Here is a 23,135-nt window from a genome sequence, read left to right as displayed (position 1 = left end):
GTGCACAATCTCCTACATATTTTTATAAAATGGAAGCGCTATCACATATCTAAGTCAGTTTTATTTGTATATAGGGATTTTGCAACTCTAAAAAGACAGCTGTAGAAAGGAAAAAAAATCTTTTTAATTGTAATAAAATCAATTTGTGTTGGAATATGCCTAATTGTCTACAAAACATCTTTGTCAACACTATTAATGAAACGTCCATAGCAGGATATGAATATGTCTCAAAGCCCAGTGAGCAAGCTACCTAGACATCATTTTAGAGCATCATAGATTGCCTTCTAGATAGACAGCAACTCCATTAGGTTTTGAGACACGACCAGTATGATGTGGGCACATGGAACCTTGTTTTGGAGAGCTGCACCAACAGCTGTACAAAATCCCTCCGCCATGATGCTGAGCTGCTTCTCGTAACCGCACAGCCTGCACTACCGAATACATTAAAGTCCAAAGTGAGACACAGCTGACATCAGGAGTTGGTATGCTATTGGAGGTAAGTTTAAAAATGTTATTAAAAAACAAAAAAAACGTGTTGCTGATCTGGCTTCCTGTTTGGGTTTGTTTCTAAGTTAACTAGAGCTGAACTAGTTAGCCCATGTCTCTTTGTTCATATCCAGTAAACACTATCTGCTAAAAGTAACGTTACTATGTGCAACTGTTTTCTAAACATTTACCTGGGTAGTTAATCGAGTCATACATGAGTTCATTAAAGTCTAAACGTTTCTGTGGGTTGTAAGTTTAGCAGCCTGTGGCTAATGCTGCTAGCAAACTAGGTTAGCTTAGCAAAAAGAACACGTGTATCATGTAAACAGAAACCATGTATGCTTATTACTTTGTAAAAGTGAGTGATTAGCATGATTGCTACAGCACTTTGTGGAGATTGTGGTTTACAATATTGACCCACATTAATAAGTGTAACTGGGTCATTGGCATAGCACACCTCTAGTTTATTAGCTTGCATGCTACTGTGTGTAAGGTTTTCCATATGTTTCCGTCGACATGCTAAATATATATATATATATATATATATATATATATATATATATATATATATAAATGTGAGTATCATATATTTTAGACGGGTAGTTATTAATGTAAGGTGATCTAATTAATGCTTGTAGCGTTTGAAACGTGGTTATTTTGGATGGATCTAACACCTGTGCTCTACTTCTACTACTGAGAATCTTTGTTTGCTTTGACTCTTTGTGTTAGCAAAGTAATTTTGTCTGCGTGTTTATTTGTTCATTTGTAAAGCAATTTGCTTATGGCCCAAACAAGGCAAGAGAGACGTCAGAGTTGCTTAAAAAAAAAAGGAGCAGGGTCTGTTTCAAAATCTACCAAACTGCCTAACTAGACCTTATTGGAATCGTTTGGAACAGTTTCACTGACCTGCGTTCCAAAAGGGAATACTTGGCCTTAGAAGGGAGAACAGTTATGATAGATATGCTGTAAGATCGCGCCAAACAGAATTTCCAATAAAAATGACTTAAAAGGTGAGTGAACGTTATTATTGAGCCCCACACCTTTCAGCAAAGTCTTTGAAGGGAATAGGGATGATTACTTCTGAATGGAATGCACCCTCAAGGTTGTCTAGGTAGGAATCTCACTAGGTTGTGAGACACACCCATGGTTTCTTGAATACAGTTTGTGTACAATAGGTTGTCACGTTATCTAATCACATTTCACCAGCTCTTATATCCAGCCTTTAGAGAACTGCTTGACATGAGTCCATTTTCATTTTTTTATTTACTTGTTTGAGAGAGCTGCTGCTGTTGATGATTTTAATGGAAACTGTGCTAATCTCTGTACTGTATAAAGTAGTTTTATAAAGTAGAAGGCCTATTAATAGACAAGTTTAGGTCTGTTATCAATTTGAATTGTTGTGTTCTTGTTTGGACTGGACAGTAAACATCACTCAGAAGGATTTAAGATGTCTAAATTATGTCTTATATAAATATTTTTATGCCATGTCGAATAAGTCTGACTTTGTATGTACCCCACACAGTGGTCTAGGGATGCCCAAGGAGAAATATGACCCGTCTGATACCAGGCGGATGTACACTATTATGTCTAGTGAGGAGGCAAACAGTGGGAAAAAATCCAACTGGGATGCGCTTGAAATAACTGGTATGTGTCACGCAGTCAAATCTTTCTAAATTTAAGCCTATGTACACTGGCGGCCAAAAGTTTGGAATATTGTACAAATTTTGCTGTTTCGGAAGGAAATTGGTACTGTAATTCACCAAAGTGGCATTCAACTGATCACAAAGTATAGTCAGAACATTACTGATGTAACAAAACAGCACCATCTTTATTTGAAAAAAGTCATTTTTGATCAAATCTAGACAGGCCCCATTTCCAGCAGCCATCACTCCAACACCTTATCCTTGAGTAATCATGCTAAATTGCTAATTTGGTACTAGAAAATCACATGCCATTATATCAAACACTGCTGAAAGCTATCTGATTTGTTAAATGAAGCTTAACATTGTCTTTGTGTTTGTTTTTGAGTTGCCATAGTATACAATAGACAGGCATGTCTTAAGGTCAATATTAGGTCAAAAAAGAAACAGCTATCTCTAGAAACTCATCAGTCAATCATTGTTTTGAGGAATGAAGGCTATACAATGCTTGAAATTGCCAAAAAAACTGAAGATTTCATACAAAGGTGTCCACTACAGTCTTCAAAGAGAAAGGACAGCTGGCTCTAACAAGGACAGAAAGAGATGTGGAAGACCAGATATACAACTAAACAAGAGGATAAGTACATCAGAGTCTCTAGTTTGAGAAATAGACGCCTCACATGTCCTCAGCTGACAGCTTCATTGAATTCTACCTGCGCAACACCAGTTTCATGTACAACAGTAAAGAGAATACTCAGGGGTGTAGGCCTTATGGGAAGAATTGCAAAGAAAAGCCACTTTTGAAACAGAAAAACATAAAAAGAAAAGGTTAGAGTGGGCAAAGAAACACAGACATTGGACAACAGATAATTGGAAAAGAGTGTTATGGATCTTAACCTCATTGAGCTTTTGTGGGATCAGCTAGACTGTAAGGTGTGTGAGAAGTGCCCGACAAGACAGCCACATCTATGGCAAGTGCTACAGGAAGTGTGGGGTGAAATGTCACCTGAGTATCTGGACAAATTGACAGCTAGAATGCCAAGGATCTGCAAAGCTGTCATTGCTGCACGTGGAGGATTTTTTGATGAGAACTCTTTGAAGTAGTTTAAGAAGTTCTAAACATTATTTTCAAATTGTAATAGTAATTTTTCATGTTATTAACGTCCTGACTATACATTGTCATCAGTTGAATGCCACTTTGTAAAAGTACCAATTTCTTTCCATAAGAGCAAAATCTGTAGATTATTCCAAACTTTTGGCCACCAGTGTATATTGTTGATGCATTCTTAAAATGTTGCTGTTTGTGTCTGTCTCAGGTAATGTCCGCAGTCTTAGCTCAACCCTTTGGTCTCTTACCAACCTCACTGCTCTGCACATCAGTGACAACTGTCTTTCACGCATCCCACCTGACATTGCCAGGCTGCACAACCTTGTGTTCTTGGATCTATCATCCAATAAGATTAGGAGCCTGCCAGCAGAGCTTGGCAACATGGTGTCTCTCAGGTGAGCTACCTAAAGCAAAAGCTGCTTAAATTCTTTCCACGGGTAATTTGTTCCATTTAATGTGTTTGTAATTGAGTAATAAACTTGTTTCTCAATGGCACGCATCAAAACTAGAGCACTGCCATTATAATGGGATTCCCCCAGTCATGGAAAATCTGGAAATAGCAGGGAATTTTCAAATTGTGATTTCCATGCCTGGAAAAGTCATGGAAATTAATAAAACCTTAAGAAGTGTAGAAAATGTATGTAGTTAATATAAGCCTTTATTAGTCTATAGCATATAATTGCCTAGAAATTGCTCTAAGTGCAATATCTATAAAATGAATATCTAAAATCATTCATTATCCATTAATCACAATGAGCTGGAAAAGTATTTGAAATTCACTGGTTAAAACAGTGCCACTCTTGGCGAATATAGCAGAACAGGTTCTGATACGTCACAGACTAAACCTTTTTTCTTCTTCTTGGAATCGGAGGTGCCGGAATGCCAATTTAAACCCTGTTCAAGTATTTACTTTGATTTGTAGAATGGTGCTAATTGGTACCGTCTCTTTAATAAAATCGGCAGTTCTGTAAAGAGCGACTGTAAATGAGCGCATAATAGAATGGCTGCTATCCCCATCCGTGCTATTTGTGAGAAGAATTAAATGTATGTTTTGTTGTTTTTGTTGTCATTTATCAACAACTGACTGTAAAGAACAGAAACGATATTAAAAGAGACATTATTCAGTGTCAAATGGATTGCGTGGATCTTGTCTTTGGACACACATTACACAGAAGGAATTAAACCACACATTTACTCTTGACATACAGTGAAAGGATGTTGAACTGCTTTTCCACTATACTACTCAATCACTGGTGAGTGAAATCTGAGCATTTACTAGCCAGTGGTTAATCACATGCATTTTTAGTTGCATAGAAAGAAATTTGGTCTCATAAGTGTTGAGCATAAAGTAAAAGATCAGTCTTGAGATTTAAAAATCGATACTGAGATCGTTCAAATGAAGATCGCAATGCATAGGGAAATCAATATATTTTCCCAGTCCTAATTGAGATAAACATCGAAATTAATCTGAATCGAGCCCTGGTTTAGAAACTCTTATAATTACGTAGATGTATACACTGCAAGTGCCTGATGCACCTTCAGTTGAAAGACACCTCACTTTTTATTGACACTTTGCGTAACTACTCCAGCCACGTTATTTTCTCTGTCCGTTGTAAAATAAATAATTGTATCCAAATGAATTGCAACATCGGTTGCTTCCATTGTAGTGATGGCGATATAGTGAAGCTCTGTAATGGCAGGGAAAAAAAGTGATTGTTTTTTCTTGAAACCCCCAGACACATACATTTAATAACATGATTATTTAAGACAGTGAAGTCAAACCAAATTCTTGTTCTGTTATGCAACATTGAATTGTTTGTTCACAATTCATTTGTGTGTTCCTCAGGGACCTGCTTTTAAATAACAACCAGTTGAGGGTTCTGCCTTTTGAATTGGGGAAACTGTTTCAGTTACAAACACTGGGGTTAAAAGGTCAGTGCTTGGTTTGGTAACTGCAGCATCTTGAGATCATTACAGTGTTGAGGGCATTTGTCACTGATGTTTATTATCATTTGTATGGATCTCTACAGGCAATCCACTTACTCAAGAAATTATGAGCCTCTACCAGGAGCCAGATGGCACTCGCCGACTGCTGAACTACCTTTTGGACAATCTTGCTGGTGCTATCAAGCGCAGTAGGTGTCTCAGACCTGTTAGCCATTTAACATCTGTCCATGTCGATTCTTTATTTTTTTTCCTGTGTCCTATCTAAAATTTACACGGTGTCTGTTTTCGAGCTGGCCGATTATATCAAATATATTTACAATGTGTTTGTCATGATATTGCTTGGTATATAAAATTAAGCAATATTGTGAGTACTGCAGTTATTTTAATGCCCTTTTCATTTGGCTATTAAGTGTCCTAAAGTTTTGCAGTCTTTCTTTGTCCGGTGACTTGCGAGTATGAGAGCGTTAAGACAGATGTTTTAATTGCATCTTTGATTTAAACCTTAGTTGCAAAAATAGTGTTGAGTTGGAAAGTTCTTTTTAGTTCAAATTCTCCATTTCAATGAATCGATTCCAAACTAATTCAACCATCACGCAAAAATGTTAATGGAAGTCGCCACGCAACATTTTTCCATGTATTAAAATGTTGTGGGGAAAAAATAGATGTATAATATAAATGTATTGGTATTTTGTGCATATAAATGAACATGATGTAGAATGTTTATTAATTTTTATGTTGTTTAATCAGTGTGTAAAACCCTTTATTTCAGTGTTTAGCTACTACAATGTCTGTTAAGTTGAAATGATGGTTCCTCTAAAAAGGAAAGCAGTACATAAATATTCAAATTGATATAGTCCTGAAATGCATATGCTTTGCTTAGTCCCAACAGAGCAACCTCCATCCAGGAACTGGATTGTGCTGGAGAAGCCTGATAGGACAAGACCAACAGGTAGACATTTCTTCAAAGAGTGGAACAAAATTTTAAACCTGAACGAAGCAGGAGAATACTGATGTTATATCACCCATTTTTCTAGCCCTTTTAACAGTAATGTGCTACAATGTGCTGTGTGATAAGTATGCCACACGCCAGCTCTACGGCTACTGCCCGTCCTGGGCCCTTAACTGGAGCTACAGGAAAAAGGCTATTATGCAGGAGATCCTCAGCTGCAATGCAGACATTGTCAGCTTACAGGTAAAGAGAATTCATTTAAAGCTGCTGAAGTGTGTACATTTTTCAATGTTAAAATGTTTTCTCCTATCCCATCTTATAAAGTTTAAACACTGTGGCTCTGTGCTGCTTTCAAAGCATATTAATTGTTTTGAGCATCCCGACAAATCCGAAATGGCAACAATAATTATTTTGTGCAAGACTAGTTTGGGCTTGCACATTTCAGCTTTAAGCCCAAAGTCGAAATAGGTCTCCTAGTGTTTTTATTTTTATTTTTTTTATTTACTTTTCTTTAAAGGTCACATTTTTTCAGTTCTGTGTTGCACAACAGGTAGCTTTGAATAGTCGGTGTGTATAGACCCTTACAGCACTGTTTGTCAGAGTCACTTATTCTGCTGTTTCACATACAGGAAGTGGAGACAGAACAGTATTACAACTACTTCCTTGTGGAGCTGAATAAACAGGGATATGATGGATTTTTCAGCCCAAAGTCCCGCGCCAGAACCATGTCTGAATCAGACAGAAAACATGTAGATGGATGTGCAATATTCTACAAGACTGAAAAGTAAGTAAACACCATTTGTTTTACAGATCAGTGTCACTAGCAGCTCTCATAGTAATTCTTTGATGTCTGAGTTGCATGTTTGTTTGCATCTTTTTCTTGCTGTCAGGTTCAGCATGGTGCAGAAACACACAGTGGAGTTTAACCAGCTGGCTATGGCCAATTCAGAGGGCTCGGAGGCTATGTTAAATCGGGTCATGACCAAGGACAACATCGGGGTGGCTGTGTTGCTGGAGCTAAAGGAGGAGTTAATGGAGGTGTCATGTGAGTTAAAGCTTAAAATAAAAATTTTGGGTAAAGAAAATGAATCCTATTTTTAGGTCTGTTATAATTTTTTTCACGACGCTTTTCCCCCATTCTTAGGACTGTAATGCAAAATATCTCATTCCCATTACTGTAATGTGAAAAAAGGAAATTATATTAACCCTAATCATGGAAAAATTACTTCAACTCATGGCCTCCAGTGACTTATTGCTTAATAAAACCGCAGCACAATAAATCACAATAAATAATTTTTCAATTGTAACTGAAGGATACAGTATGTGTGTTAAAGGATTAGTTCACTCAAAAATTAAAATTCAGTCATTGTTTACTCACCCATGTGTTGTTATTACCCCATATGACTTTTTCTTAATGCAAAGGGAGAAATTGTGAAAAAATACAATGGCAGTTTATGGTGACCACCTCTTCAAGCTTCAAAAGGACACAAAAGTATAATTCAGGAGTCTAATAAATTATTCCATGAGACTCATGATTGTTATGAAAGCATACGATAAGGTTTGGTGCGAAACAAACTGAAATCTAATGTATCATTTAGTAAAAATGTTCAATGACCATTGATCTCCTGTGTGCGTTCATGATAGGGCATGAGAGCAACGGTTCACTTAGCCCCTTTGCGACATTGGGGCGTTCAAGCGAAAATATGGTTTATCTAAAAACAGGTCCTCCACTGCGGTAATGACAACAGAACACAGCACAGCTGCACAAAAACCAGAGAACAAAACTTACTGAACATGTCTGAAGAGTTTGTAGTCCAAGAGTTGATGCATTTCTATGCCCAGCCTTAATTTTTTTTAACGGAGTACTCAATCTAACAGAAGAGATGGAGTAGGCGGGAATGTCTGTCACCTCTTCTCCATTCTGCACCGGTGAGTATTTATGACGGACCTAAAGAGAGCGAGACCTCCGCAAAAACATTCGGTAGGTGTAACATTCTCTGCCAAAATCAAGTAGTTTTTACTCAGCTCATGAGATGGTGGCTTTAATATTCTGAGTTTTTGGACCGATGCCAGTTCACAGCGGATGGAGTTACCCGTGCGATGCCGAAAATAGAAAATATGCGATCGATTTAATGTACCGTCGCTCATCACAGCTGGTTAGGATAAAACTCTGGTTAACATAGAAAAGATACCTTATATCGCGTGTCATTTGCCATCAGGTTAGGACACAGTGTGACTGGCTGCCTGTAGCCTCCTATGTTTCTGTTTGATTTCAGAGTACTCCGTTTAAAAAAAAAAAATAAGGCTGGGCATAGAAATGCATTATTTTTCAACTACAAACTCTACAGACATAGCAAGTTCTGTTCTCTGGTTTTTGTGCAGCTTGCAGCTTTTGTGTTCTTTAGTTACTATCACTGTGGCGGACCTGTTTTTAGATAAACAAAACGAGTTTTCGCTTGAACGGCCCATGCCACGAGGGGGCTGCGTGAACTGTTGCTCTCGTGCCCTATCATGAACGCGAACAGGAGATCAATGGTCGGTCCACGGTTTCACAAAATAATTAGAGCTGCCAGATTTAACGCGTTAACGCATGCAATTCATTTGAAAAGTTTAACATGTTAATTTTCCTTAATTGCGATTAACTCATTTACCGTTAATACGGCATAAACACTTGTGTGAAGGGCGGAACCTTTGTAATGTGTCTGCCCTGAGTCATTACACTGAAGCACACTTCAAAAACAGACACGGTGCCAAAGCCCTTCTACCAAGATGAGCCTACAAGCTTGACATAAAATAGCATAACACGGCGGTCCCATAGTCATTCTATGGGCGGTACTGTCGTAATACTCTCCTATGATAGAGCCGCAGAGGTTATCTCGGTAAATAAAAGAATCTCTGATAGCGCTTCCCTTTTAGTGATAAAATGGAGAAAGGAGCTCTTAGCGCTGTATGATGTACAAAACAAGCCCAGATGGGACTTGCAAGGAGCATTTTAATGACCACAGAAGCAAGTCAAGTCTTAACTATCACCAAAACGCAGAATGAGATGTTTTTGTCTCGAAGCGCTTTTCATGGTGAGTTCAGCTTCACGATTGCTGTAACAAAGCCACAATCTACTGGCAGATTAATATTGCAGAGGATGAGAGTTTAAGAGATTTAATGCGCATTGCAATGAATATGCAACCTATGGGGAAACTAGTTCTTTCAATTAGTCAAACTCCCACTAGACTTTGGGAAACATTTTGTTACTCGAATTGGTGCTATTCTTGTTGAAGGCTTTGTTTGGAAAATGTTAATAAAGCATTATATTGTTACATATTGTCTTGTTTTCTTTCCTAACATGGACAAATGCATTTTGACAAGAAAATAAGTGTGTGTGTGTGTGTGTGTCAAATTGCAGCACTTTTAAAAACTGTGATTGATCGCGATGACTGCAAACAATTATGTGATTAAAAAATGTAATCGACTGACAGCACTATAAATAATACATTAGATTTCGGTTTGTTTCTCACCAAACCTTATCATATGCATTCATAACAATAATGAGTGGAATAATTTATTAGACTTCTGAATTATACTTTTGTGTCCTTTTGAAGTTTGAAGAGGTGGTCACCAGAAACATCACTGAGCACATTTTTTCACAATTTCTCCCTTTGTGTTAAGAAAAAGAAAGAACATCATATAGGGTAATAGCAACACAGGGGTGAGTAAACAATGACTGAATTTTCATTTTTGTGTGAACTATCCATTTAACATTGGATTCAACTGATGCGTACATCAGTTAATTTAAAACTGTTTTTTATAACAGGATTTTTCTCTTACAGCAGGTAAGTCTCTTTATGGCAAGGAGAAACAGCTCCTACTAGTGGCGAATGCTCACATGCACTGGGACCCAGAGTACTCTGATGTGAAGTTGGTGCAGACTATGATGTTCCTGTCAGAAGTGAAGAATATCATAGACAAGGCTTCTCACAGTCTGAAGCTCTCTGCTGTGTCAGGAGAAACCAATGTCATTCCTCTGGTGCTGTGTGCCGATCTCAACTCACTTCCTGACTCAGGTAGGTCTTGTTAAACTAAGTTAAGGCCTGTTCACACCAAATAAAAATTTTGCGAGACGAACCTCTGATGGAGGGTCTATTCACAGAGAGTATGTAAAAACGTGAAATGAAAAACTATTTCACTGCTGTACAGTAGGCGGCGCTGTTAACAGTCTCCAGTCTGAACCCTTTAGCTGTTAGAGATTAATATAATGAATGCTGTTAAAGCATTTATTTACCTAATTTGGCATAACTGTTTCATTATGTTTTTCTGTGGTGTTGATTCATTTTGAGGAGTATATAAATCTGTGATTTTTTTTTTTTTTTTTTTTTTTTTTTTAATGCGTGTGAGATGAGTAAAGAGCACTGTTGCATAAATATGTTATTTATATATGCACATGTATTTATCTACAAGTGTTTTCCAAACAGACTTCAGAACCCAACTTCTCTTTTTATAATGCCTGGATAATATAACACAAGGTACAGTGATATAAATGTACATGGAATAATGTACATTAAGAATAACAGTTTAGTATAAAATATGATGCACATATTAAAAATAATATAAAAGAAAATACTGGCTCACTGCCTTTATCTGAATTATTGCAATACTTTGTTATATTATCCTTGCTATAAAAATAGCAGTGTGGTGCAATTCGTTTGTCTAAAACATTGCATGTAACAAATCTTTTTATGGGATATTTTACTACGAGCTTGATGCAAATGAATTGCCGAAACTCACTGCTATTTTTAATGCCATGAGAATATAACAGGCACATTGATATACATATTAAACAATGCACATTAAGACAAAACACCATAAGCAGACTTTCAAAAACAGAACGGGTTTATGTTTGCAGTACCAAGAGTTCATGAACTGCAGCTGTTTATTTTTAAGTATGTAATTTTCTGCGGTGTGTATCAGCTGCACGTCCAATGTTGGTGTTTGCCAGTTGATTAGCACCACCAACACGCTGGATTGAGCAGCTGCAAAAAGCTGACAAAAATATCTTCTCTTTGGTCAGTCAGTTTTCATCGCAGTCCGAAGAAGAAAAAAATCAGAACACACTGATTTGTCGGACTCTATGAATAGCTGCGTCGAATCCATTGTTACCGTACAAAAGCTTGTTCGGAATGAACATTCGTACCAAAAAAACAGGTTTGGTGTGAACAGACCTTAAAAGACAGACTCTGTTTCTCGTTTTCTCACTTTGTTAAATAACATAGCTTGGGACTTGATTTTATCCTTCAGGATTTTATTGGATTGTGAAAAGATGGGTATTTTATTATTATTGGTTAACGTTTTTTATGATTTCTTGGTTACATCAGTGGGAAAGTCGTTTCCAAGACAAAGTTGTATTTTTTGGAAAGATTTTGAAAAAATGTAGTGATGAATCATGCAAAACAGGAACATTTATTTAGAAAGTAAATCTAGCCAGTTTGGATGTCATGTTGTTTTAAGCAATCTGTTTGATAAGTGTTGTTTAAAATAATTGTATAGTGTGCATCAAACATGTTTTGAATGTAATTGTAGGTGTAGTGGAGTACCTGAGCACAGGTGGGGTGGATTGTACACATAAAGACTTCAAGGAGCTGCGCTACATTGACAGCCTGACTAACTTCAACTGCAATGGCAAGAACAGCACGTCTAATGGACGGATCACGCATGGTTTTAAGCTGAAGAGTGTCTATGAGAATGGGCTCATGCCCTACACCAATTACACTTTTGACTTCAAGGTAAGAAAAATTAAATGGGCAGTATGACCAAAATCTTGCATCACAATATGAGTAATTTGAGTGAATGAGTAAAACGGTACTAATATATATATAACACACACATAGATATACACTATATTGCCAAAAGTATTCGCTCACCCATCCAAATAATTGAATTCAGGTGTTCCAATCACTTCCATGGCCACAGGTGTATAAAATGAAGCACCTAGGCATGCAGACTGCTTCTACAAACATTTGTGAAAGAATGGACCACTCTCAGGAGCTCAGTGAATTCCAGCATGGTACTGTGATAGGATGCCACCTGTGCAACAAGTCCAGTCGTGAAATTTCCTCGCTACTAAATATTCCACAGTCAACTGTCAGTGGTATTATAACAAAGTGAAAGCGATTGGGAATGACAGCAACTCAGACACGAAGTGGTAGGCCACGTAAAATGACAGAGCGGGGTCAGCGGATGCTGAGGCGCATAGTGCGCAGAGGTCGCCAACTTTATGCAAAGTCAATCGCTACAGACCTCCAAAGTTCATGTGGCCTTCAGATTAGCTCAAGAACAGTGCGTAGAGAGCTTCATGGAATGGGTTTCCATGGCCGAGCAGCTGCATCCAAGCCATACATCACCAAGTGCAATGCAAAGCGTCGGATGCAGTGGTGTAAAGTACGCCGCCACTGGACTCTAGAGCAGTGGAGACGCGTTCTCTGGAGTGACGAATCACGCTTCTCCATCTGGCAATCTGATGGACGAGTCTGGGTTTGGCGGTTGCCAGGAGAACGGTACTTGTCTGACTACATTGTGCCAACTGTGAAGTTTGGTGGAGGAGGGATTATGGTGTGGGGTTGTTTTTCAGGAGCTGGGCTTGGCCCCTTAGTTCCAGTGAAAGGAACTCTGAATGCTTCAGCATACCAAGAGATTTTGGACAATTCCATGCTCCCAACTTTGTGGGAACAGTTTGGGGATGGCCCCTTCCTGTTCCAACATGACTGCACACCAATGCACAAAGCAAGGTCCATAAAGACATGGATGAGCGAGTTTGGTGTGGAAGAACTTGACTGGCCTGCACAGAGTCCTGACCTCAACCCAGTAGAGCGCCTTTGGGATGAATTTGAGCGAAGACTGTGAGCCAGGCCTTCTCGTCCAACATCAGTGTCTGACCTCACAAATGCGCTTCTGGAAGAATGGTCAAAAATTCCCATAAACACACTCCTAAACCTTGTGGAAAGCCTTCCCAGAATAGTTGAAGCTGTTATAGCTGCAATGGGTGGGCTGACGTCATATTAAACCCTATGGATTAAGAATGGGATGTCACTTAAGTTCATATGCGTCTAAAGGCAGGTGAGCGAATACTTTTGGCAATATAGTGTACACCGATAAGCCACAACATTAAAACCACCTGCCTAATATCGTGTTGGTCCCCCTTGTGCCACCAAGACAGCACCAATGCGCATCTCCGAAAAGCATTCTGAGATCAGAGCAGTTATCTGAGTTACCGTAGACTTTGTCAGTTCAAACCAGTCTGGCCATTCTCTGTTGACCTCTCATCAACAAGGCATTTCCATCCACAGAACTGCTGCTTATTGGATGTTTTTTGTTTTTGGCACCATTTTGAGTAAATTCTAGAGACAGTTGTGTGTGAAAATCCCAGGAGATCAACAGTTACGGAAATACTCAAACCAGCCAATCTGGCACCAACATGTTATAACCTTCAACATCAAAGTGAAAATAACATGTAAAATATTCTGAACAATTATTAACAAATAATTAGTAAAGTACCTGATTTGGATGAGTAATCAGCCCCTAAGAGTAACCGTTTTAAGCTTTCTCAAGTGCAACCAATCACCTTTCAGATCACATACCTGGCTAATTGGCCCCCACCTGACATTTGTAGTGGCTTTGATTACTTCAGAATAAAACGGGCTGTTTCATGAGGATTTCATTACTAGTAGTGCATGGTAATGATTTCAAGAATTCACCGTGGTTTGAAAGGTGTTTTCAAAAGGGCACTGAGATACAATTGTGAAAAGGCACAGGTTAGAAGAAGGGTACAAAAAGATTTCAAAAGCTTTAACTATCACTCTTGAGTACCGTTCAGAGCATTATTAAGAAGTGGAAAGTGCATAGTACCACCAAATCATTCCTTAGATTGGACTGTCCCTCCAAACTGGATGATTGTGCGAGGAGGATATTGATCAGGGAAGCTATAAAGAGGCCAAAGGCAACTTTGAAGGATTTACAAGCCCTTATGGCTGAGATTGATTGGACTGTGCATTTGACAACAATTTCCCAAGCTTTACACAAAGCTGGCCTGTATGGCAGGGTAGCAAGAAAGAAGCCTCTTCTGAAAAAGTGCCACACCAAGTCTTGTTTGCACTTTGTGAAAAAACACTTGGAGGATTCTAATGCCATATGGCAAAAGGTTTTATGGTCAGACAAAAATGGATCTCCAAGCGCTATATTTGGAGAACCAAATACAGCACACCACCCAGAATATACCATACCTACTGTGAAGCATGGTGGTGGCAACATTGTTGTGGGGGTGTTTCTCTGTAGTGGGGTCTTGGCAATTGGTCAGGATTGAAGAGAAAATGGATGCTGCCATGTACACCCAAATTCTTAAGGAAAATCTGTGGCCCTCCCCTTGACAATTGAAGATGGGCAGATGGTTCACCTTTTAGCACAGCAATGACCCTAAACACACCACCAAAAAAAAAACAATGCTGTGGCTTAAAGATAGAAAGGTCAAAGCCCTTGAGTGGGCAGGTCAAAGCCCTGACCTTAATCCAATAAAAAACCTATGGATGGACTAGAAGACAGCGGTCCATCGCTGCTCACCCCACAATTTGACTGAACTCTAACAATTTTGCGAGGAAGAATGGGCAAATAGTCCTCAATCTAGGTGCACGAAGCTAGTAGAGACATATACAAACAGACTGATGGCTGTCATTAAAGCAAAGGGTAGCTCTATGAAGTATTAAATCCAGGAGTATGATCACTTTTCAAACCCTGTTATTTACATTTTTCATTTATAAATTTTTGGAAAATGTAGCCTTTTTTTCCGTTACTTGAATGTTGGAAGGCAAAATTTGTAAATAAAGCTGGGATATTTTTTTTAATTTATTTTTTTATGGGTTTTGATTTCAGGCTGTAAGACAAGAGAAAAAAAAAGTGACTATTCCAAAGGGGTGTGATGATTTTCTGTTGGCACTGTAAATGGAACTTGATGGACACAAACCAAAAGATAATATTATTTATTATTCAAAAACAGCTGCTTTACAGATGTAAAACTTAAAGTGATAGTTCACCCAAAAATGAAGATTCTGTCATAATTTACTCACCCTCATGTGTTCCAAATCCATGACTTACTTTCTTATGCAATGAATATATTCTGGTTCGTTTTCTCAAAACAATGACTGTTGATAGTGACTCACTTTAAAGCTTAAAGCACTCAAAAGTATCGTAGAAGTATTCCATGTGAAACATGTGAAACAACAAAATGTAAGTAATTTTTTTTGTGAAGATATTGACATTTGTTATGTGAGAGAAGCTCGCTCAGTGGCCACGTGAGCATTGTTTAGCGCTAAACCTAACGTATGCCTTTAGAAGACTTTATTTTTGGGTGAACTGTTATTGAAAATAGTATATTATAAATACGATTGTCTGAGCCATATTCAAAGCTGTTGTGAATTAGTCTATATACACACACCTGTGACCATACATCACTTGAATTCTATATTAATGTGGCAAGTTGCATTGTTGTTTGGCAACCATTAGAATCCTACAGTTACACTGTTTACACCAGAAACAAGAAATAAATGTAAAGCATTTTTCTATCATCGGGCTTAACGGTTCTAAACACAGTGAGGAAAGGTTCCAGAAGCATTTCCAGTTGAGCACGGTATGATTGCACGGGTAGCTAACCGTGCTAATTTGCCAACTCCAAGGTAATTCAATTGTTTCTAGTTAGCTGACCAAGTTTGCTAACATTTGGGAGAGGTAAAAAAATAAAAAAAATAAATGTGTTAGTGCATCTTCATAATTCTGTGATTATTTTTCTACACGTCTTTTTCATCAGGGATGTAGATTATGCTAGCTAGCTCATTAAAGCTAATTTAATATTTCATTATATTAATCGTATAATATTTTAGCTAGTCTGGAAACTTTTACTTTTCAGTGTGTTTGTGTCCAATGGCATATACAACCCCTCAGCCACATATGAAGGTAAACCTCTCGCCTTTTTCTCTTTGCTTTCCATTTTGAGACATGGGACATGTCTTTCCTGGGCTTTAGCAGAGTAAAAACCAGGGGAAAATACAGTCCTAATACTGGTATATGTGATCATCATTATCCATAGCGCACTCGCTCCAATGTTTACCTCTCACACCGTCGCCAACACTCAAATCCTGATTTCGCAGCACCACAGTGGAAAAAGAAACCGCAACCGTGCCAACTGGCCCCAATCAGCCAGCGTTTCGCTCTCAGCCATGATCATTTACTTGTGTTGTGATTTGTCACATCTTGGCTGTTAGGACACAGTGGAAGATTTCGTAGTCGTAAAAAATAAAACATGACAGGTTAACCACAGAAAAAATTTGACAAGCTCTTTTTGTGTATTAGTACATATCACAACTCATCTGTGCTCACCTCTCCTTTTTAAACCTCCTTTAGGGTGTCATTGACTACATCTTCTATTCTAAGCCACAACTGAATGTGCTGGGTGTCCTGGGACCCTTGGATACAGACTGGCTCCTGGAGAACAATATCAGTGGTTGCCCACACCCCCACATCCCCTCCGATCACTTCTCCCTGTTTGCACAGCTGGAGTTGGTCCTGCCTTACCCTCCCTCTCTCAACGGAGTTCACTTACCTGGACACAGGTAGTGAGTCCTCCAGCCACTGGTGGCGTGGCTGATTCCCAGCTCTCACAAGTGTTTCTGGAAATATACTGAAAACGATAAAACCTCTAAGCAATTTCTTTTTATATATTTGTTTAGTTTTGTTTTTCACTTCTACCTTTATTCATTTTTAGGGTCCAAACATATTCCTATTTGTCAGGGAGTTTTTTTCTATTTGTTAAGCTATAAATCTTTTTTTATTATTGTAACAGTCTAGAAAGATTTTTGGTGAATCACTCCCTCCCAAAGGCTAATATGTTGATTTTTTTTTTCTTCTTTTTTTTTTTTTCTTCTTTTTTTAATTGGTTAAGTGTGCAAATTTTGTACAGACTGTAACATGAGGGGAACACACTTGGTCACTCACTCAAAGGGTTTACAGATGGCTTTAATGTCAGACCATAAAGGGATAGTTCACCCCAAAAAAGTAAGAAAATAAATAAAAAAAATGTCTCAACCTCATATTGTTCCAAACCTGTATGACTTCTTTCTTCCTTGGACCACAAAAGGAAATATTAGGAAGTATTTTAGTCTCAGTTACCTTTACTTTCATTGCATCTTTTTTCCATACAATGAAAGTGAATGGGGACTGAGGCTGTCATTCTGCCTTACAGAATGTCAAAGTGGTTTGGAATGACATGAGGGTGAGTAAATTAAGTTTTTTTTTCATTTTAAGATGAACTATCCCTTTAATATGAAAAACCAGCAGTTCTGATCCTGATTCTGCAATTAATCAAGATTTCATCTGAAGTCTTTTGTTTATGCATTCAACATAATGTGCATCTTCAATTCAAACATTTTGTTTATATAAAGTTAAGTGTCCACTTTTCAAGTTCAGCTTTTGAAAAGGTGCTTTGCTTGAAGTTCTATTACACTCCGTATACACTTATGTGACCCATGTTTGAATGAGGGACCAATGTGTCTTGCAGACCAACTCTGCAGTGTAGGAGAGTGGAGAGCTTTTCCACTTGTGTGGTGCTCAAACTTGTTTTACATCGGTGCTCTATCTCCTGGTGTTTTATTCTCCCATCAGTGGTGCAATATTCAGAACAGTCTAGACATGCTAACCTTGCGCACAGTTATGGAATGTTTTTATCAAGTTTAGAGTAAAAAGCACTTACTCGTCTTTCTCTCTCCCTTCGTGTTCAGGTGGGAGTTGCTTAATTGCGCTAAATGTAAGCCAAGTTATTTTAATTGACTCAATTCAGCAGCACTGCTTTTTGCACACTTGTTTTAACCCGTTCTATGGACGCAGGCTGTTTTTGTTTCTTTGTATTTCAGGCTATTGATCTCACTGTGGTTATAAATGGGAGTTTTTTTTTTTTTTTTTTTTTAGAAAGAAAGGTTTTATATGAGAAGACTAACCATGGAGTCTTTTAACCAGCGATTTCTCACTCTATTGGACTGAAAAGGATTTCCATACCTTGTTCATTCTCTCACCACACACACTCGAAAGATCTGTAGCACTGTTCGTGTTGTTAGCTAGCCGTAAATCCCCATATATTGTATCGGAGGGGTCCTCCCAGGTCTTTGTACAAACTTAATCAAATATATAAACAGATTTAGGCTTGACTTGATTGTATATGAGCCACATGCAAGAACTTTTTTTTTTAAATGTGTGTTTTGTACTAAGAATAAATTATGATCCAAATTCAAAATAAGATTGTATTGTTAGCTACATTTGTATCAAAATTAATCAAACTTACCAGCTTGTATAAAAGACAAAGAGGTTGTTCTTGGTTCTCGCTACATTGCTTTTGCACTCTTCACTCTTTTTTTTTTTTTTTTTTTTTTTACTATAGTAATTTCATTTTGTGACTTTCAGAGCACATTCTTCAGTATCTGTATAGCTTTGAACTGCAGTTTTGCCCATTCAGTCATCCATTTCAAGCTTATTTTAGTGTGACGTTTAACTGCGGGACACAAAGTGAGAAGTCAAATCAGTAACGCTCCTGTAATTCTATCCTATTCAGAGTGTAACGTTGTGCAGCTGTGTATCTTTGATTTGCACTCCCTTCAGTAAGCAACTCTACAACCTCTTGTCCTTAATGTTATATCATGGTGGGGGTTTTATGTACTTTCTTTTTGGAGGTCCAAGAGTTGCAAGACATCAGGTATATGACATCATATTTAATTAGCTGCATTTTATGACTGATTTGTAAATGCAGTAACTTTTCTGTCATACACCAATCATTTTAATGTCCATACTATTTTGTATAATCCATTGTGCTTTAATACTCTATCTCTGTCCAGAATATCCCTTAAATGGCCATAATATTTCCTGTGTAGTGCCAGCTTGATGCATTCTTCTGTGAAGCCAATTGTAAACTTTGGATTTACCTTTTTATTTTTAAACCTTTTTGGACCAAAATATCATCTGTAAGACATGTAAATGCTTCCTGGCAATTGTCTATTTGTGGTGTTTCAGCACTTGATGTATTTTGGTTCAGCATGACCATCACACATTCGACATTTCGTGAATCAGTTTTCCCCCCACTATGCCGCAGTATCGATTTTAAATCTTTCTGTTTTAACTGTAAGAACCTGAACAGTTACTTGTTATTTGGGACCTCTTCGCTATATTCACGAAGTTTTGTTTTGTCTTAAATGACCATGAATTGTTAATGCTATTATAGTAGAAATGAGATTCGTTTTTGTAAAGTGTGAATAAAATGTGTATTGCATATTTCCTTTCTACAAAACACACGAGTTGTGGTGTGTATATAATGAATTCTCCTGCGTTATTGCTGTCTTGTTTTCATGGTTTGTCTATCACAAACAATTTTATTTGTCCTAAAGTAAATTTGCTCCAAAGATGTCACGATAGAAAGACACGAAGTAGTTTCCATACCCACAAGCAGATATGTTGAATCTTGCTTTGTTAGTGGCCTTGTGCTGTCGTGTACAGACAGGATACTTTTCGTGCAATTTATTGTCGTGATTGAAAGCAGGTTGACGCATCCTGTTAGACAGTGGAGATGGTGTCATTTAAAGTAACCGAATGCTCAAGTATTTTAATTGTTATCAGTGCATTTAAATCATTATTAAGTGGTTGTCCCTGAAGTTTGTTTTTGCCATTTAGTCACCCTCTTGGCATCCCAGATATGTATGACTGACTTCTGCTGAACACAAACAAATATTTTTAGAAGAATATCTCCGCTCTGTAGGTTCATACAATGCAAGTGAATGGTGGCCAGAACTTTGAAAGCCCAAAAAGCACATAAAGGCAACCTAAAAGTAACCCATAAGACTCCAGTGGTTAAATCTATATCTTCAGAAGCTATATGATAGTTCTGGGTGAGAAACAGATCAGTATTTACGCCTTTTTTTGCTATAAATTCTGCTCCCTGCCCAGTAGGTGGCGATATACACAAAGAATGTGAATTGCTAAAAACAAAAGAAAAATGAATGTGGAGATTTATAGTAAAAAAAAAAAAGGACTTAAATATTGATCTGTTTCTCACCCACACTTAGCATATAGCTTCTGTAGATTTGCATTTAACCACTGGAGTCTTATGGATTACTTTTATAATGCTTTATATGCTTTTTGGACCTTCAAAGTTCTGGCCACCATTCACTTGCATTGTATGGACCTACAGAGCTGAGATCAAAAGTCATACACATCTGGGGTTGCATAAGGGTGAGTAAATGATGAGAGAATTTTAATTTTTTGGTGAACTATCACTTAAAAGTGACATAAATAATAGAATTGCCACTCTAGGTACTTGGAGACTAATTTCTGTAGCCTCATTCTCTGTTATAGACCTTAAAGATGAAGTGTCACTTTTTTTTCCCCGATGTTAACCCTGCACAATATGCAGAGATAATTATAAGTAAAGCCATTTGTAGGTTGATTTTCCTGGAAAACGAAATGTGGGCGTGGTGACGTTTTCAAAACATTGCTCTGTATGAATGGCCCGACATAGCAGCATTGGCTCCATCAATAGTGTGAGTTTAGGGCAGGATCATTTGTTATCAGGTATATACTGGATATATTTTATTTCAAAAGTAGACAAATCAAACATCTATGCTTAAACTTGTGAGAAACTGTGCAGTTAATGGATAAATATTTTCTCTCTGTCCCCAATCTTTGTTTCTTTGCCTTTTGCTCACTTCTCACCTACCTTTTTATATTATAAATATTAACTTTTCCAGCCTTAATTTTTTTTTATACTAAAAACCTGCTGCAATAAAACTGATAGATTAGCTGGAGCTTTTGATTTTTATCTCAGTTTTTATTTTTATAAGTTCATAGAGTTACTAACACTGTACATACTGTCATGACTCATGAGCTATTATGTAGTACATGGGATCAACTCTTGTTTACCATTTGAAATAATGCCAGCACAGATACAAACCCTACATAAAAAAATTCATAAAAAAAAACCTTTCACAATATGTAGCAAATGTTCAATCTCTCCAATAAAATCCAAAATAGGCAGCTCTTTAAAAAAAAGTATCTGGAAAAAGAATGGTAAATAAGTATTTTCTGTCTGTTTTCTGTATTCTTAGTTGTAGTAATCTGTACATTTAGTTTCCTTTCACTAATGTATTTTCCTATCTATGGTTGATAATAAATTCTTTCTGCTTCATGACCTGTTGTATTTTCCTTTCGTCTACTTAAAGATGTGGACTCTGCTACCTTGTACTCTTTAACTGCAAAATAATAAAAATAGAAATAGTGTTCAATATGGTCAGGCTACCACCCATAGATCACCCCAAATTTAAATTCTGTAATTATTTACTCACCTTCATGATGTAACAAACTTGTATGAATTTCTTCCTTTGTGCACAAAAGATGTAAGGCAGAATGACAGCCTCAGTCACCATTCACATTCATTGTGTGGGGGAACAAATGCAATAAAAGTGAATGGTGGCTGAGTCGTAACATTACTTTTCCCCTAACATTTTCTTTTGTATTACACACACACACACACAAAACTGTTTGAATGATGTGAAGGTGAGAAAATGATGACATAATTGTCATTTTTGAGGGAACTATGCCTTTAATAGTGTTTTGGGGCTCATTGAAATATATCATTTTGGTTTCTTTGCTTTTAAGAGGCGTAATTAAATGTTGTCCACAAGGTGGTGCCATATGAACACAAAGCACCAGAATAGTCATTAAAAATTCTCCTTTTGTGTTCAGCATAACAAAAAAAGTCAAACGGGTTTGGAACAACATAAGAGTGAGTGAATAATGACAGAATTTTCATTATTGGGTGAATTATAACTTTGAAAAGAATATCTGAGATCTTGTATACCAAAGTACCTGAGAAAGCCAATTCAATTCCAAATGTGAATTTAAGAAAATAGAATTTAAATGAAATAAAAATTTAAGAAACTGATACAACAGTTTCAATTTTCTGCATAACATGAAACATACAACACAGTACGTCACAGTGAAGAGTTCTTTCTCATTTAACACAAAACTGACTGCAATTAAACTGCAAATGGAGCCTGGTGCTATTGTATTTTCCTGACTGTACATGACAACCAATGAAATCCACTCTATATAAATGGTCAAACCCAAAGTGAAGGGATAAAATGGGTGATGGGTTTATTTTTTCTTGCTGACTTGTTGCATGGCTTCTATTTTGGCTATATTGTTCCTTTGCACTGAGTTCTTTTCATCTCACAGCAGTAGGGTTACGTAGATGGTTGGAGAGTCCAGTGTTTAGGGCCTATTGGTTATTGCACTGACGTGGCAGAGTTTAAAATCTTGCTAAGTGTTAGCAGATGTGTCACGCTCGTTAGCATCCTTTCTCTTTATTTCCTCGGATTACGACATCAGCATTGCACCTGACCAGAGTTCATGCAAAGGCCTGTGGAAAACCTGACCAACTCACTTTATTTATGATTTACTGGTAAGAGCTGCTTCAGACACAAAACATGCCAATCTTTTCAGAAGCAAACTAGGTCAAGAATGTAGAACCACTGGTGCTTAGTTTGCTTTTGAATGTAAACAATTATTAGCATAACAATTTGTGTAAAAAGTTGAACAACATGAATTTCAGAATGTCCTCTTATTACTTTTATACATACACTGATCAGCCACAACATTACAACCACCTGCCTAATATTGTGTTGGTCCCCTTCGTGCCACCAAAACAGCGCCAACCCGCATCTCAGAATAGCATACTGAGATTATATTCTTCTCACCACAATTGTACAGAGCGGTTATGAGTTACCGTAGACTTTGTCAGTTCAAACCAGTCTGGCCATTCTCTGTTGACCTCTCTCATCAACAAGGCATTTCTGTCCACAGAACTGCCCCTCACTGGATGTTTTTTGTTTTTGGCACCATTCGGAGTAAATTCTAGAGACTGTTGTGTGTGAAAATCCCA

General features: G+C 37.6%; 1 protein-coding gene across 3 annotated transcripts; it reads left to right on the top strand.

Moving 5' to 3' along the window:
* The first annotated feature begins 325 nt into the window (after positions 1-325).
* On the top strand, positions 326-21,383 carry LOC127413081 (CCR4-NOT transcription complex subunit 6-like). Of its 3 annotated transcripts, none has more exons than XM_051649931.1 (12): positions 326-496; positions 2,009-2,130; positions 3,443-3,629; positions 5,081-5,166; positions 5,265-5,369; positions 6,062-6,130; positions 6,216-6,373; positions 6,760-6,914; positions 7,021-7,175; positions 9,958-10,188; positions 11,702-11,904; positions 16,565-21,383. In XM_051649931.1, exons 2-12 carry the CDS (start codon positions 2,019-2,021, stop codon positions 16,775-16,777), a joined length of 1,674 nt encoding a protein of 557 aa, XP_051505891.1. In that variant the 5' UTR covers positions 326-496; positions 2,009-2,018; the 3' UTR covers positions 16,778-21,383. The 3 variants fall into 3 exon arrangements, with proteins under 3 accessions (XP_051505891.1, XP_051505890.1, XP_051505892.1); XM_051649930.1 differs by having other exon boundaries at positions 9,955-10,188; XM_051649932.1 differs by lacking the exons at positions 326-496; positions 5,081-5,166 and having other exon boundaries at positions 2,003-2,130; positions 9,955-10,188.
* Positions 21,384-23,135: the final 1,752 nt, after the last annotated feature.

Source organism: Myxocyprinus asiaticus, chromosome 22 (assembly GCF_019703515.2).
Source record: "Myxocyprinus asiaticus isolate MX2 ecotype Aquarium Trade chromosome 22, UBuf_Myxa_2, whole genome shotgun sequence".
Taxonomy (NCBI): Eukaryota; Metazoa; Chordata; class Actinopteri; order Cypriniformes; family Catostomidae; genus Myxocyprinus; species Myxocyprinus asiaticus.
This window is presented reverse-complemented; position numbering and strand designations above follow the sequence as displayed.